Source organism: Myxine glutinosa, chromosome 6 (genome assembly GCF_964187855.1).
Source record: "Myxine glutinosa chromosome 6, kmMyxGlut1.1, whole genome shotgun sequence".
Taxonomy (NCBI): Eukaryota; Metazoa; Chordata; class Myxini; order Myxiniformes; family Myxinidae; genus Myxine; species Myxine glutinosa.
This window is the reverse complement of record NC_136266.1, coordinates 74,122,779-74,140,664: the sequence shown is the minus strand read 5'-3', so window position 1 is coordinate 74,140,664 and position 17,886 is coordinate 74,122,779. Positions and strand designations below refer to the sequence as shown.

The 17,886-nt window shown below is 43.5% G+C and overlaps 1 protein-coding gene across 1 annotated transcript in view; it reads left to right on the top strand.

Annotated features, from left to right (window-relative positions):
• The window catches only part of LOC137429979 (histone-lysine N-methyltransferase 2C), a 304,487-nt gene that overhangs the window by 100,545 nt on the left and 186,056 nt on the right, over window positions 1–17,886 (top strand). The window contains exons 9-10 of the mRNA XM_068120407.2: window positions 679–850; window positions 17,174–17,288. Of these exons, the coding sequence (XP_067976508.2) occupies window positions 679–850; window positions 17,174–17,288 (287 nt within the window). The remainder of the gene's footprint in view (window positions 1–678; window positions 851–17,173; window positions 17,289–17,886) is intronic.

Sequence of the window (17,886 nt, the reverse complement as noted above, 5' to 3'; positions counted from 1 at the left end):
GCACTGTTTAGTTTACACCTGCATGTGTGGATGTGCAAGCGAGCATGTTCTTGTTATCGCAAACAAAATACTCGCCCCGTGCCAGTTCCTGAACACCAATAAAAGCGATTGCAATGCATTATGTCGTTTTTGTGTTTCGTAGTTGAAATGTTGTGAAGCATTAATGCATGGAACCACCTGAATGCGTTATTCCATTTGTTATAATCGCTTAGCCATCCTTGGTTACCTGTACTTTGCTCGTGTAATGACTTGTGTTTCGCTCTGTCGCATGCTGATTATTCTGTACTATCTCACCCCGTCCTTCCTCTGCAAACACAATGCACCAAATTCCCAGGAAATTAAAGTGAAGGCCCTGCACGACTCGTATTTGTCGGTGTGCGCCTTTGGCACTCAGGCAGGCTTAGCAATGTTCGTTTTATTTCCCTCAAAAATAAATTGTAAACAAAACGCTTCAGTTGCATCTGCTTCCACACAAATATTATGATGGTCATTAGGAGAGCTGCTAACTACAGACCAAGAGCTGGAGGATTATAAACTGTGAGTAATCCGGTGTGTATTTTGGCAAATGCTCCTCTGACCAAATAAATTAAAGCTTCTGATTGCTCTGTAAATCCATTCTGTTGTTGCCTCGTTAAGTATAGTTAAGCATTTGCTATCTGTGTTTCCTCCTGAATGCAGTTGGTGAAGAAGCGGAGTGCGCTGTGTGTGATTCAGCAGGAGACGTATCGAACCAGCTCTTTTGTACGAGCTGCGGACAGCACTATCACGGCGTTTGTCTGGAGATAGAGCCGAGCCCTGTACGCCGAGCAGGCTGGCAATGTCCAGAGTGCAAAATCTGTCAGACGTGCAAGTAAGCAATGTGATACGTGATCTTGCATTCTTTGATTGTGGCATGAATAAGCACTTTGGGGGCTGGCAGAATAGTATAGGCTAATAGAGGTACGCACATTCACCTCTGAGCTGTTTTTTTTGTTTTTTTTTGTATACAGGATCGAGGCTTGTGAAAGAGCTAACATTTATCACACAAAAAAATCAGACACACAAACATATAATAAGGGTAGCGGTAGACAAGATGGGGAGAGAAGGGGAAGCACAAACACAACATTTGAGCAGGGGCATCGGGAGATATGTGGGAGGGAGAGGGCTTAGGGGAAGGAGGCGTGGGTAGGGGGAGGTAGGGGGTGGGTGGAGGAAGTATAAAACACAAGGACACTGCAAGGACTTCCAGGAAAGATGTTGGTATTTCAAAAAAGTGGATCTGGGGTGAAATTAGCGGGGGTAGAAGAGATCAAGGTTTTGGATAGGGGAAGATAAGAGATGGTGGTGAACAGCTGTTTCAAAGACCTGGAGGAAGGAGTGGGATTGAAGAGAGTGAGGGAGTTTGTTCCAGAGGCGGGAGAAAAGAGGAATGAAGGAGTGAAGGTGAGCAGAGAGTCTTGATTTTAGCAGTCTAACAATAAGGGGTCATTCCATGTCAAATCATCAAAGAATCTGCTGTCATCTCTCAGATTTTTGTAAAACTTTGGGAACCAATTGGGACCCATGAAAAACAGCTAGAACTCAAATATTTTTGCTAACAGCCTCTTAATTAGTGAGATACAGGTTAACGAACTTTGGACTAATTAGCGCGATGTCGCGAATTCAAATGGCCATATCTCTAAAAGTATAACACCTAGAGAGCTGGTTTTGGTGTCATTTTAAAGGTATTTTCATGCCCTATAAATTTGTCTGGGCAACATTTTCCTACCTCCAATCACAAAAAGTTATCACAAAATATAAACTTCAATCGTGAATCCAAAAAAAATGTATCCTTCAAATTTCCTCAAATTCATCCCAGATGTACCTTATGATGTCAAGAAGCTTCCACATAAGTTTTGTGATGGGCACTCCAATAGTTTCTGAGATATGAGCAATAATGTACATGTACATATGGCATATAGGTTCGAAAATCAGCATTTGTAATGTATTATACAATCATTCTAACCTAGCCATGACAGGGAACACAGGGAACAACCATCAATTGCTTTGAAGTATCATATACTTTCATTTTCAACTGGGCCTGAGGGGAATTCTCATCTGGGGAATTCCAACTGGGATTTCCCATGTGGGTAAGTCGAGGTGATGCAACTTTCACAGTCTAAGATCCCCAGGGAAAGTCCAAGTTGGCTTAGTGTAATGCTTAGGCCTGCCACCAACAGAAATTGGCAGTTCACTTCTGAAGGAGCTGCAGAAAAATGACGACTGCCAAGGAAAAGTTCATCTTGAAGCAGAAATCCTGCTGCAATCCCTTTGGAGCTCATGAAAAACCAAAGTCGTCTGGCTTGAGAGCTGTTAGCCAAAAAGCCATAGCCGCTCATCCAAGCCTCAAACTGCAAAGTGCACAGAAAATCTGTACCCAGTGTCATAAGAAACTGGCAAAAAGACAACCAGGTGTGGTAGAGACTCAGAGTGAAATACCATTACCAGTGACCAGCAGCGCTATTAGCAGTAGTGAGGACAATGATGGTGGAGGTGAATCACCAATACCAGGCAGTTCAGGGGAGTTTGAATTTCATTCTCCTGAAATGGAACTGAATACACTGAATGAGTCTTTGGGATTGATTGGAGAATCACCTATTCCAAAAAAGAGACTTGCTGCAGATAAATATGTGAAATCCAAAACCACGAAAATGGGTGACACTGGTTAGTGAACCTAAGTCAGGTTAGTGAACACTGTGTACTTGAACTCACTTATTGATTGTATAATACATTACAAATGCTGATTTTCGAACCTATATGCCATACGTACATGTACATTATTGCTCATATCTCAGAAACTATTGGAGTGCCCATCACAAAATTTATGTGGAAGCTTCTTGACATCATAAGGTACCTTTGGGATGAATTTGAGGAAATTTGAAGGATACATTTTTTGGGGATTCACAATTGAAGTTTATATTTTGTGATAACTTTTTTGTGGTTGGAGGTAGGAAAATGTTGCCCAGACAAATTCATAGGGCATGAAAATACCTTTAAAATGACACCAAAACCAGCTCTCTAGGTGTTATACTTTTAGAGATATGGCCATTTGAATTCGCGACGTCGCGCTAATTAGTCCAAAGTTCGTTAGTCTGTATCTCACTAATTAAGAGGCTGTTAGCAAAAATATTTGAGTTCTTGCCGTTTTTCATGGGTCCCAATTGGTTCCCAAAGTTTTACAAAAATCCGAGAGATGACGGCAGATTCTTTGATGATTTGACATGGAATGGCTGTAAGAGGGTTGCAACCAGATCTTGTGCGATCTGTAGGAATATTTGGGGGACAGAGCCCAGAGAGAGCTTGGGCTAGCAAGGCTGGAGAGGAGCGGTAAAAGACAGAAAAACCACCAACCTGCCTGCGGTGAGTAAGTGAAAGGCCCGCGTAGTTAGCTTCATCGCGGGAGATTCCAATGATACTGAAAGCTTTGGTTTCAACAGCGTGAAGCCGAGCTAGGTGTGAGGCAGGAGCACCGGCCCAGAGGGGAGAACAGTATTCCATTGAGCTGCGGATGAAAGCCTTGTATGTGGTGAGGAGCTCAGGTGTGCCAAGGAAGGACTTCTCACGATGGAGGATGCTCAGTCGGCGACTGGCTTTGGAGGCCAGATTGGAAATGTGGTTTTCCCAGGAAATATCATGGCAGATAGTGAGACCCAAAAGCTTGAGTGACAGAACTTCGTGGAGAGGATTGTTCAGAAAGTAGATGGGAGGGTTGTCCAGTCGGTCTTTTCGGATAGACATGTAAGAGTGTGAGATTTGTCAGGATTGAAAGACATGTTCCACTTGTTTGGCCAGTCTGTGATTTTGTCCAGGTCTGCAGAGAGTGAGGAGGCTGCAGACTGCCGATCTGAGGGATGAAGAATGGAGCTGCAGAGAGTGGAGTCATCAGCAAAGAGGTAGAGAGGATTTTCAAGAGATTCAGAGATATCATTGATGAAGACCAGAAAAAGCACAGGGCCTAGAACACCGCCTTGGGGAACTCCAGCCTGAACAGGAAGGGGAGATGAGAGAAACTCATTCAGGGCCACACGTTGACTCCGACTCGAGAGGAAGTCCGCAAGCCATATGTGGAGATTTCCATGGATACCATAGGAGGAGAGTTTGGTGAGCAGAGCGGGGTGCCAGACCGTGTCGACGGCACGTGATATGTCAAGGGAGACAGCTCTAATTTCCTGTTTGGCATTGAGGACCTCCATCCATTGTTGAGAAAGCAGAAGCAGCATGTCCAGAGTGGAGTGACCTGGTCTGAAACTAAATTGATGGTCAGAGATCAAGCCATTGGAGAAGTGGAAAGATTTGATATCCGAAGCAATGATGTATTCCATGACTTTGCTGATAATTGGGAGAAGGCTGATTGGTCTGTAGTTGCAAGGATCTGTTTTTGCACATTTTTTGTGTAAAGCGGTGATGTTGGCTGATTTCCAAGCTGATGGCAGATGACCTTGAGCAAAAGAGAGGGCGAAGAGAACAGAGAGAGGGAGTGAAAGAGTGGCAGAGCAGGATTTTAGGACCCGTGGGCTGATGCCGTCAGGTCCAGTTGCAGAATCAGAGTCGAGGGTTGACAGAAACCTTTCCACCTTGTCAGGAGAAAAGGACAGAGTCCAGGAGCAGCTGGGTATGACTGGGTACGGTGTGTACAGAGAGGGATGGGTTTGGGACACAAGATTTAGAGGCAAACACAGAGTTGAGGCATTCGGCTTTTTCACGAGCGGAGTCAGCTGTGTAGCCGTTTGAGGTAAGGGAGGGGATGGAGGGGGAACAAACACCAGAAACAGATTTGACCAGACGCCACCATGATTTGGAAGACGGAGACAGGTTTGAGAGGTTAGTCTTGAGAGAGGAGAGATATTGTTTCCTGGCTTTCCTGAGGGTGGACACACACTTGTTTCGGGCTTTGTGAAAGGAAATGAGATTTCCTGCCGTTGGATTTGCTTTCCAGGAGGCGAAGGCAAGTTGTTTCTGGGCATCTGCCTCACAACAAGATTCCGAGAACCATGGACGGGAGGAAGGGTATGACAACTGAAGACGAGATGGGATAAATCTGTGCATGAGAGAGAGAGCAATATACTTTGGAAAAATTCCCAGGATGAGTTGATGTCAGAGGCGGTAGAGTTTGGAGACCAGTCCAGACGATTGATGGCTGCTTGAAGACAGTGCCAGTTGGCCTGAGTGAAATGCCAGACTCGTCGATGCTGATAATGCTCTCTGAGAATGGTCAGAGAGATGTCCACTTTAACAAGCACATGATCAGATGAGCTGATTGGAGCAGAAGAAGAGCAGCAGACATTTGCAGGGAAGTTAGTCAAAACCAAGTCTATAAGAGAAGATGCTCCGTTGGCTGAGATCTGGGTCGGGAAATTGACAGATTCTGTCAGTCCCAGTGAGTCGCAGAAGTCCTTTTCGTCCAGGAGCCAGTTTTCAAGAGAGGCCTAGAGAAAACGAGTTTCGTGCAACACCCACTACACAGTTGGTTTGTCATTTCAGGGTGCTTGGGATACATCTGTAGAACAAATCCAGCCCTGATGTACAGTTAAATTGTGGCAGCAACAATAAATGGCAGCCACCTTTCTATTAAGGGGTTAGCGTAAAGCTTGAAATTGATGATTTTTTTTTGTATTTTTGTTTTTTCAGCTCTTCCAATAGGGATTCTTCAACATTATAATTAAAAGGATAGTGGGAAGTATGAGGGGATTTTCGTTATGCTGTTCAAGTATGATTAAAAAAATAAATTATTATTATATCTGGTATTATACTGTTACGGACGCGGCTAAGATGTTACTGGATTTGCCGAGCAGATGGCCGCCGCGCCCGAACAGTTACCCCGACTAACCCGATTCCTGAATGTTGGCCGAATCGCGCCACAGATATTCAATGGGGAAAAGACTAAGGCGACACGGATGTGAAGAAGAGGAAGGAGACAAAAGTAGGGAATACGAATATAATTTATTTCTATTTACAACCAAAAGTAACCAAGGAGAAGGAAGGATAATAAAATAATTTACAGAAGGACGGACCAGAAGGACACAGTGAAAATACTAGCTTATCTATTACAGTCTTACTTAACCCAGGACAGAACAAACGAAGACGGACTCACACGAATGGGGAATGGAGGCAGGAACGATTGGCTGGACCGGGAGGAAGGTTCAGCTCGGACCACAAGCTGGAAGGCTTGGCAGGGCGCACAGCAAGCCGGGCCTCGTCAGGCTGGGAGCGAGCAGGGCGACGTCGTGCACTTCTCTCAGAGGCTTCCCCCGCGCTTCTCTCGCGCACTTGTGTCAAGGCTTCCCCCACGCTTCTCTCGCGCACTTGTGTCAAGGCTTCCCCTGCGCTTCTGTCGCACTTGTCTCAGGGGCTTCCTACTCGCTTCTCTTCCCTCCTCGTGCACTTCTCTCTGAAGCTCGTCTCTTTGCAGAACTCAGAACTCATCTGAGGTGGGGGCGTCTCCCATGTGTTATATATAGCCCCACCCTTGAACCTTTTCGAACCTCCCCGATCGCTCTTCCTCCGCCCTCTCAAACCAAACCCCTCATGCCTGGTTGGTTGTTCGGGGCTGGCTCACTCCTCCCCTCTATGACGAGGTGGGGACACGCCCTTCTTCTCCAAGCCGGAGCACATGGCAATGGCGGCGAATGCAGTTGGCAATCGAGGCTTTGGGAATGGGGCTTTGGGAATGAAAATAAAAGGGGATCTATTTATTTGAATTCGGTGCAATGGAGTGTCAATTAATGGAAGACAAGGCCTTACCCTACTACACAGAATAAGGAAATAACTGTCAACAAGGGGGAAATCTATGATTGGCTGACGTGAGTGCTTATGAAATAACTACGGAACGACCTTTGACCTTTATACACAGACTGGAGGCAGGAGGGTCCAGAATAAAGCAATAAAAACAAAAAAACACAATAAAAAACACAATCCTCATATCCACAACAATATATATTATTATACCATTCATTCATTCATATTCATATTCTTGTATTATACCCAAAACACACAAAATCGCTGAAATATGTAGTTTTTGCTTTTCGGCTGTAATTATGCAATATCATCTTTATGTTGTTCAAATGCGGTTATGGTTGTAATATGATATATCTTTATGATCTTTTCAAGAAACAAAATTGGACAATCCTAAAGTAAAGGCAGAAAAATATAGATTTCATTTCCCCTTAAATCATCAACCCCACTCCTGTTATCGTCTACTTGCCAAGCCTATAGAGCCCTCTTGTGAACCCGGAAATGTTGAGTACCCCAAAGTTTTAAGTTAGAAATGTAGAGTATGGGTCCCCAGCACTTAGAAACTGCCGGATGCTAACTTGCATTTGTTGGGCAATTAGCAAAATTAGCATTAATAGCATTAACCCTATCAAACATAGGCCTGGGACACTGAAATTTCTGTTTCGCTCTATTGCTCCACTTTTATTCACAGGTATTAGAGGTAACAAAGGCAAGTACCATACCAAACTAGAATAATATGACTATGGGTAAATAATATCCTCAAAATTAAAACACATGTATACCCAAAATTATCAGAGCTGAAAAATATGTGCACTAGTTACACAACATAAAACTTCCATCAAGAAAGAGCGTCTTGCACTTCTACTACTCTGCACTGTTTTAAAGCATATCCTCATCATAAAACTCATCCTCATCGTCTTCATCTTCTTCTCCTGACTCTACATTCTTGTCATATTGCTCTTCTTGCTGTGAGTGTGTGAGTGTGTTGCAACATGTACTATCAGAGCCTTTGCAGAAGCAGTAGCTGGTACAGGCCAGGCCTGCAGCTACGCAGCTGCACTTTGCTGTTAAACAGGGCTTTAACCCAGCTTTGCAGCTACAGCTGATCATTTCCAACACGGCAGGAGGAGCAACGGGGCTTGCATCCAGGATGGGCATGATGACTTCCTCTCCCTTCTCGCCTTCCTTCTTATTCCATCCAAACTCTGTTATGTCCACAGCTGCTGGGTCAGGGCAGTCTGCTGCTTTCCAAAGCAGCACCTGTAGATGGGCACGCCGTCCATGGAAGAGAGCGTTGCGCTCTGTAGGAGGCAGTGTCTTCAGTGCTGGGGGGGTTTTGCGCTTTCGGTAGATGTCATATCTGGCGACGTTCAGAGATGCCGACTCCCTCTCGTTGTACAGAGCCAGGAAGAAACCACTCACTGCCTCTGTAATCTGTAAATCAGTAGCTCCCTCCTCTCCGATGAAGTGAAGCAGGTCACCAGGTACTACTCTCATGGCCTTGAGTGCGGACACCTTCCCTTTCCCCGCGGGATAGGAGGTGGTGTCACATCCGGAGAGAGCATGCATAGCCAGGATGGAGCGACACTGCTCACCGAGATTCTCTACTGTCGAATTGATGTTGAGAATAGTGCCATCCCATCTCTGCATCTGCAGGTTACATGTGATACCCACCTTCCAGCACCAATAGACCAAGAGTACGAAAACATCAGTGTCGTCGCTGAGAATGCGGACAGTTTCAGCTCCGCGACTGGCTGCATCCAACATGTATGAGATGAGGGAGACGTCAGCCTCGTCATGAGTGACAATACTGTCTGCTTTGCTGACCATCTCGATGTGATCTCCTATGCTGTGTGTGCACAGGAGCTCACCCAGTCTCCGTTTGTTTGTCTTGTTCTTCATCACTTTGTCGCGGCTAGGTAGAGGGGTTGTCAGTGAGAGTCGGTACTCTGTTGAGCTCTCCCCAGCTCTTCTCTGCCTCTCGTGGTCTTTGGCAGAGACTTGCTCATACCGGTCAAAGATGACAAATGTTTCGGTGATGTAGCGATTAAGCCGGCGCCCCATGCTGGCTGCGAGGTCAGCCACAGTGCCTGACGATGGCCACACCACATGGTAGATGAGCTGCGATGCATCAACGAGTACAACATGTGGTGGGTGGGGATTGGGGGCAAGGATTACAAGACGCTGGATGATCACAGACTTGTTACCCTTCCTGAGGCATCCATACTCATCGATGATGGATGCAGGGACCGGGCCAAGCTCGTAGTCAAAGAGGGCAGAGAGCTCCATTCTTCTCTTGCTCCCCACCACCAGCAGCCGAGCAAACAACGCCTCAAGGTCACATATGATCCGCATTGACCTTCACTCTTTTTTTGGTGAATGTCATTGTCACCACCTTATTTGAGATGGGCGCATGAAATCTCTCAGGAAGTGATGAAGAGAACAGTGTGCTCATGTCCTGTCCGATCTTCAATGCATCTTGCACATTCACCTTTTCATCTGCCACCTGGCCATTTATGATATGGTGGAGGGTCGCGGTCTCTATGGTGAGTGGATGGGAGTTTTCCTGTAGCATTCAAACGGAGCAATATAGCGAAACAGAAATTTCAGTGTCCCAGGCCTATGTTTGATAGGGTTAATGCTATTAATGCTAATTTTGCTAATTGCTAATCACAAAATTAATCCATAGACCGAGTTTTACTAGAGCTGAGGTCTTTACTGAGAACTTTTGTGCGATCCATTTGATTAAAGAGAGTATTGAAATGGACAAACCTATTTATATTGGAACATCAATTCTTGATTTATCAAAGTCATTAATGTATGATTACTTTTATAATAACTTGAGGAAGAAATATCAAAATGATGTTAATCTACTTTATATGGATACAGATAGTTTTATTTTGCAAATTAATACTGATGATGTTTATTCAGACATGAAAAAGGACATTAATATCTATGACACTAGTAATTACAGTCCAGAGAGTGAGTTGTTCTCTTCTAAAAATAAAAAGGTGATTGGAAAGTTTAAGGATGAATTAGGAGGAAATGTCATGAGTGAATTTGTGGGATTGAGGTCTAAGGCTTATGCTTATAAATACATTGTGAATAACGTTGAAAAGACTGATAAGAAGTTAAAAGGTGTAAAGAAAAATGTTATTAAAGAAACGATAAACTTTAAGGATTATTATAACTGTTTAACAACAAAGAAAGAAGAGTTTAGAAAGATTAATGGAATAAGAAGTTATAAACATATATTATATTCAGAAGAGGTAAATAAGAAAGCATTGGGGGCTTTTGATGATAAGAGGTGTATTTTAGAAAATGGAATTGATAGTCTCCCTTATGGTTATATAAGTATATAAGTGATAAGTTAAAAAAGGGGGTGGGGGGTTAGGGATTTTAATGGGCTACCACCGCCTTTTTACTATTTTATAAATGATAGAACCAAGTACCAACCAGACTAAAGAGTGGAGGTGTAATCAACCTTGGTATATAAATGGTAAACATAACGAATGTGAAAAATATCAAATAGGTATAATTGAAAAGACAACTGGTAAAAAAATTTACAAAACAAATAAGAGAATTAATTTAAATACCGGTGAATTGGGTAAAAAAGATGGAAATATTTTTGAGTGGACGGAAAACTTTGATGGTTGTCAGGAAAATATATACTTTAATTTAAAAATGGTATGTGGCACTGGAGGCGCTCAAACAAGAACATTGAGGGAGGTTTACCATTTTATCTTAGCTCAGTTAAAATATCTTAATAAAGAACCAAACTCAAACATATTTTTTGTTAATATATTAGATGGTGAAGGGAGTGGCAAGAGAATTAAATTATTTCCCACGCATAAACAAATATTTGTAGGATCAATGTTTGAGTGGTCTACTCGGGATCATTGATAGTAAGAGTACCATAAGACCAAGGGGGATCATTGTTTGAGTGGTCTAATGAACAACATTAAGGATAGGTGTCAAAAGGCTAAAAGGTTCGTAAAGAGGTGAGAAGAAAATTAACATGTAAGTGAATGGGTCGATGTTTGAGTGGGTCAAAGATAATCTGCCAGATGATATGTAGAAGAAGGATTATAGGTCTATAAGGGAAAACAAATATTTGTAGTGTTTGAGTGGTCTAATGAACAACATTAAGGATAGGTACTATAGACAAAAGGTTCATAAAGATTAGGGTGGGAGAAATAGAGGTGTGAATGGGCAATGAGGTTAAGAGGAAAATTAACATGTAAGTCAATGGGAAAATGAGAGTGTCCCAGAAGCAACATATATACACTACTAATATGACAGAATACAGTAGTCCCCGGGCCACTTCCAGATATGTTCACTTTTGTTGCACCTCCCCTGCTACCAAGGTTTGACGATTGATTATTGTTCCTGAGCTATTTAGGAGTGGGAATCCACTTGTTGTCAATCCCAAAGCCTGCAAGGGAAAAATGTCAACAGCACTTTATGTTAGGTGGGTAGGGGTGGATAAGCGTAAATTTTCACACGTTTAAAAATGGGGGGGGGGGGGGGGGGGGTGTATGGGTGTTATAGCGTCTATAGTGCTTTTTCGTATACATTAATCATGACATATACACCACTGGAAAGAGGAATGAAATACCTATCCTATGGTATATCCTTGGAATAAATCAGACAATAATTGAGGTGAATTTGACAATTTGTGTATCTTGTCCGTAAATATGCGTAGCCGTTAAAAGCGAACATTTCGACTAAAACATATCTTTCAATCAATCAGGAACCACTATAAACTGCCAAAGGTCAACTATATCCATTACATTAGAAGCCTTAGGGTGCCATATGAATAAAACAGAATAAGTACATTGAAAATATACCAATGAATGTACACTTTCAACCGTTTTTACATTGCTACCCAGAAATCTGTGAATACGGTTCGCGTCGATTGCCACATGGGGGTGGGGTTGCTTTTCAGGCTGCCTTCTTAATTTGAATTTATTGACCACTACGTGATAAGTATCACATGAAAGCATACTGAATTACCTATCCAATGGTGTATTAATGATCACTTTCAGATAAATGTTCACCTCTACAAAGGACTTCACATCACGATTGGCATCAATACCTCATGCCGCGTCAGCGGACATTTGTGTTTGGGTTTGCTTTTCAGACTTAACTTCAATTTAACTTCCCTGAACAATAATTGTTGCATGTCAACAACATCATTGTCAATGTTGTGAAACTGACCGTGGACCTTTGGCAACGTTATGGGATTCATACATCGACCTCGTGTGTGTGCTTCTGCGCTTCACAAGAGCTACGAGAGAGGGAAACTGGGATTTACATCTTGCTTCAATCTGCCAGATGCTGCCATGGATGTTTGCATATGACAGGACGAACTATGCACGTTACCTGTCTGCATACTGGTGCGAGATGGTCACTGCCCGAGTCCCACCCAGAGAGTAATCGGTTGCTCCAAGGAGGATTCTTTGCTGTCCAGTGCAGTCGTGGCAGTGCATTTGCTCAAGTGGCCGTAGATCAAACCATCGAGCAAACGATGAACAGAGATTCCAAAACGAGTGGAGGGATAGTTGGTATCGGTCTCAACCGAGGTGTTGTGTAACGATGGATTCTAACCATCCATGACAGAGCGAGGATTCTGCAGTTGTTCAAGGGAATGGCAGGTTTGACTGATGCTGGAGGTCACATACAAAAAAATTCCAGTGCTCCATGCATTCTGAAGGATGAACGTGATGTGCGCAAGGTGATCGAGACCATCGACAGATGGGTGAATCCGTTCTCTACAAGGGATACATCTGAGCCTCTTATCAACATTGCGTCCGGAGTTACAGCAACTGAGGAAATATCAGTCGACCTATTGACTGCAGCACAACAGGGACACCATGCCTTCACCAACTTTGTGAATAACCGCATTCAATCCAATGAAGTCGATTTCTTTGGTCCACTACCAAAATTTGGCCTCCACAGACATAGTCATCAAAGCTGATCGAGACCTGTTTGCCAAAATGGTCATCATTGCTCAACGTCGGCAAATTAACATGCAAGATGTCTTCAAGTACCCACTGGGACCATTGCCATGGTCACTGGCAACTCCGGATGGTGCTCCCGCTAAAACACCAAAGGGCACTCTGTTACATCTCCTTAAAGGGCAGCTCGATCCAGTTGAAGATGTTCCAGTGTCAGCTGTACTCATCCTTGACGGAATGGAAATGCTGCACTCGCTGAAGACCGTACCCAAGACTTTCAGCGATTTAGCTAAATATGTCTTCCATCTCGTAAAAACATACTCACACAATCGAGATAGGATAGACTTCGTCATGGATCAGTACCCTGAGGTTTCGATCAAAAATCCAGAGCATATCAATCGAGCGACAGGGGGAAGTCTTCAAGTGAAAATCCAGGGAGGTAACCAGAAGTGCCCCACACAGTGGAAGAAGTTCCTGAGCAACGGCAGTAACAAAATGAATTTGGCCCACTTTCTGGCCAAGGAATGGCAACAGCCACCTTATGTTGCCCTGTATGCAGGCCTTGGTCCGCTGTATGTGACACATGGTGAGGAATGTCACCAACTTGTCGTTACCGAGAATGTCATCACTTCCATCCGTATTGATCCGTTATGCACTAAACAGGAAGAAGCCGATACACGGATACTGCTCCATGCCAGGCATGCAGCATCTCAAGGACATGACTGCATCATTATCAGGTCGCCAGACGCAGACGTAGCTGTGTTAGCATGTGTCTTCAGTCACACCATAGGAGCGAGACTTCTGTTCTGCACAGGAACCAAACAGCGACTGAGACACATAGATACCACAGCTATAGGCACCTCACTTGGCGTAGATGTATGCCAAACACTTCCTGGGATGCATGCATTCACTGGATGCGACAGCACAAGTGCTTTTTTCGGAAAAGGGAAGAAGCAAGCGTTCCAGTTGGTGAAGTCTGATCGAGACGTGTGCAATGCCATGAAAGTGATTGGGATGTCACTGGACATAAGCGAAGAACAGCTTGATGGGTGTGAACGCTTCGTATGCGCACTGTATGGATACATGGACATTGACATCAACTCTGTCAGGTACAAACTGTTCTGCAGTGAGAATGCACAAAACATGTCATCTGCCACCAACGAAGGATGCCCTCAAACACCATGTTGCGCAAGTAAACTATCAGACAAGCATCTGGAAGAGTTCGCTCCAATGTGATGCAGCAGCAGCAACACCAAGTCCAAATGGCCATGGGTGGGATGTGGCCGACAACAAGATCACCGTCCACTGGACAGACCAGCAACCAGCCCCAAAAGCAATCCTGCAACTCATCAGCTGCAAGTGCAAGAAGGACCAATGCATGGGCCCCAGATGCTCTTGTCGGAAGAACGCCATGCCATGCACCGATCTGTGTGGATGTAAGGAGTGTACAAACAGTCCAAACACAGAGCACAATGACTTGGGTTTGAGTGATGACTCCAGCGGCAGCGGAGATGAAGACTAACTGGTCGTACCAGTGGAAGGCTATCAGGGATAACGTAATCATCAGATGGGAAATACTGGGAGGGGGAGGGTGCAGTTTGAATGGTGTGGATGAAGACAGGATGGTTATTGCATGACAGATGCATAATTGTATAATTTCTAGGAGTGTTTGAGGTTTGGAATGATGAGGTGGTAGGAGGCGGGGAGGTGGGAGGAGGTGTAAGAAATTGATGACATTGTGTAGTATGGTATACGGGGAAGTGAGTGGGAGGGGGGCGGGGGTGGGGGGGGAAAGGGGGTTATTGTACATAGTAAATTTTGTAGTTCCATTCTGAAAAAAGTATTAATGTGATCAGTGGGATGGGCCTGATGTTTCTGGGCGGTTTCTGGTGTTGGGAGTCAGATCGGATGGGACTGATTCTCGACAGGATGTGCTTTGTATTTGATTGTTAATCCACATGTTTAAAGAATCTTGGATCGGTTAATGTTCTACAAGTTAATGATGAAACTCAATAAAACAAATATTCACATGTAAGCTGAATATGCTGATGTTCGTGGAATATACGGTTGTGATGTGAAGTTCTTTGTGGAGGTGAATGTTTATCTGAAAGTGATAATTACCGGTAATATCATTGGGTAGGGAATATGTTTCCAAAATGACATACAACATATAGTCGGCAGTGAAGTGCATTTGATAATGAAATTATATACAACACCATGCCCAAGTGTATTGGCTGTTTGTCGTCATAGTTTTATGAATGTTGGATAAGAAATTGAAAGTTACTTATAGATGTGAAGTTCTTGATGTTGAATAAACATACCACACAGTTATCATTAATATAACATTTATGTGTAATTCAATATTGTTTTTAGTAATGACATACAGCAGTTATTATTCAGTGATGTCACATTGAAGTTAAGCCGGAAAAGCATCCTCAAACACAAAATGTCCGCTAAAGCCGCATGAGGTATTGATCCCAATCGTGATGTGAAGTCCCTTGGAGAGGTGAACATTTATCTGAAAGTGATCATTAATACACCATTGGATAGGTAATTCAGTATGCTTTCATGTGATACTTATCACGTAGTGGTCAATTAATTCAAATTAAGAAGGCAGCCTGAAAAGCAACCCCACCCCCAAGTGGCAATCGACGCGAACCGTATTCACAGATTTCTGGGTAGCAATGTAAAAACGGTTGAAAGTGTACATTCATCGGTATATTTTCAATGTATTTATTCTGTTTTATTCATATGGCACCCTAAGGCTTCTAATGTAATAGATATAGTTGACCTTTGGCGGTTTATAGTGGTTCCTGATTGATTGTAAGATATGCTTTAGTCGAAATGTTCGCTTTTAACGGCTACGCATATTTACGGACAAGATACACAAATTGTCATATTCACCTCAATTATTGTCTGATTTATTCCAAGGATATACCATAGGATAGGTATTTCATTCCTCTTTCTAGTGGTGTATGATATGTCATGATTAATGTATACCAAGAAGCACTATAGACTCTATAACACCCATACCCCCCATTTTGAAGCATGTGAAAATTTATGCTTATCCACCCTTGCCCACCTAACATAAAGTGCTGTTGACATTTTTCCCTTGCAGGCTTTGGGATTGACAACAAGTGGATTCCCACTCCTAAATAGCTCAGGAACAATAATAATCAATCGTCAAACCTTGGTAGCAGGGGGGGGGGTGCAGCAAACTCCTTAAATAGAGCTTTCTGGAATTGGATCATAGACTACAGCACTTCAGGGGAAAGTTGAAAGTTTAAACATTTTTAAATTGAACAGTGAAAACTATCTGGGGGAATGGGGTTAAAATGGGGGTGAAATGGGGGTGAAACACGTGGTCGAAGAACGAACGAACGAAAAGAACAAAGAAGGAAATGTTTTTGTTTTTTGTTGTTTTTTTGAGTTAAGATTTTAAACAAATAAGTATGGGGTGAAAAGACTGGGAAAAACTGAGAGAATGGAAGTAGATGGACCACAATCGACCGCTGAGAGAAAACAAAGCCTCAAGGTAGGAAGCTTAAATAACTAGGCCGCAAATTTCGCGGCACGAAATACTCGACTCTTCCTGGGGACACACTATAGGTTCCCACACGTAAGATAAATACAGTTTTGACAAAAATACAATTGTGAACAATTACTTAACTTCGAGCGTGCGTGGAGAGCATGGACAGCTTTGAAAAGCCGTGACCCCCCCCCCCCCCACCCTCCTCCTCCCTGGCAAGATCTCGCGAGATCTCCTAGGTTTTGCCGAGTTTTGAATCCTGACCCAGCTACAAACTGTCATCCTGGTGTTTCACAGGCAGGGTGAGGCATCAATGCACATATGCCTCCCTTCGGATGGCCGTTAATGGGCGTTCCCTCTGACTGCATTCGTTGGTGGACGTTAAAGATCCCACGGGGTCCTTCACAAAGAGTAGGCAAGCTATCCCTGGCACTGAGGCTAAATTCAAAAGTTCCTGCTCTAATCTACAGGGGGAACTGTGTCAGCGGCACAACTGTGCTGCCAGCAATTTTGTTGCCCGCAGCCTTGTGCTGCACACAAAAGAAGAAGAAGAACATCGTTATTATAATAAATAATTTTTTTTGCAGCAGAGCTTCTTGAGAAATTCCAAAACGCCAATTGATTGGGTAGATTGCTTGCACCTGAGCATTCCCAAAACTGTCCACTGTTGTGGCCGTGAATTTACCTTCACATCGGTACTTCATGGGTCACATACTTTAAGGTTGCAAAAGTCTCACGGAAACCTCGGCGTTGTCCTGAAACCTGTGGTGTCAGAAATGTGCAGCACATTATATTATGGGCTTCAGACATTACATAAAATGTTTTATGTTGTCATTGTTTTTGTGTTCACCTTTACTTTATGATCTTTGCATATTACAATACTACAGGACAGGAAGTACCTGGTTTTTCAAGTGTATTTATCATTGCACGGCAGGGAGGCAGGGGATGACAACAAGATGCTTGTGTGTGACACCTGTGACAAAGGGTACCATACGTTCTGTTTGCAACCCCCACTGAAGGAGGTCCCAAAAAATATCTGGAAATGCAAGGTTCGTGTTTTTTATTCCTCTCCCTTCGATTACCTATCTGTTGCTGCTTTTATTTGTATTGCCTTTTTTACTTGTATTTCCTCCTGTGTGTTTGCTTATTATTAGCCAAATGCTTTTGTAAATTGTCGCACATTCTTTATAGGTGACTGTTAGGCGGTATATCGTGTTCTGTGTGTTGTTTATGCTCGTGTATCTATGATTTGATAGGGAATTTTTTTTTTTCATATAGTGCTTTGTAATGTTAGTTTGGGCTGGTTGATAATATTGTAAATGTAGAATGAATGAATGAATGATCGTTTTAAGGCCATTTTTTCCCCGCTGGAGCGGGGGTAAGCCTTGCGGGCCCCATGACAATCATGGTTCCCTGTTTGAGGCAATGTTTTTATGGCCGGATGCCCTTCCTGCCACCAACCCTTAGTCGCCTCTTACAATGCGCAGGGAAACGGTGTACCTATTCTAAACCGGGGTACACACCGGGATCATTCATCCCAGCAAGCTGGTACTCAATTTGCCGACCTCGGAAGGATGACAGGCTGGGTCAACCCCCCTGGTGTTAATTTAGCGATCGACTGGGATTCGAACCCAGGATCCTAGGATC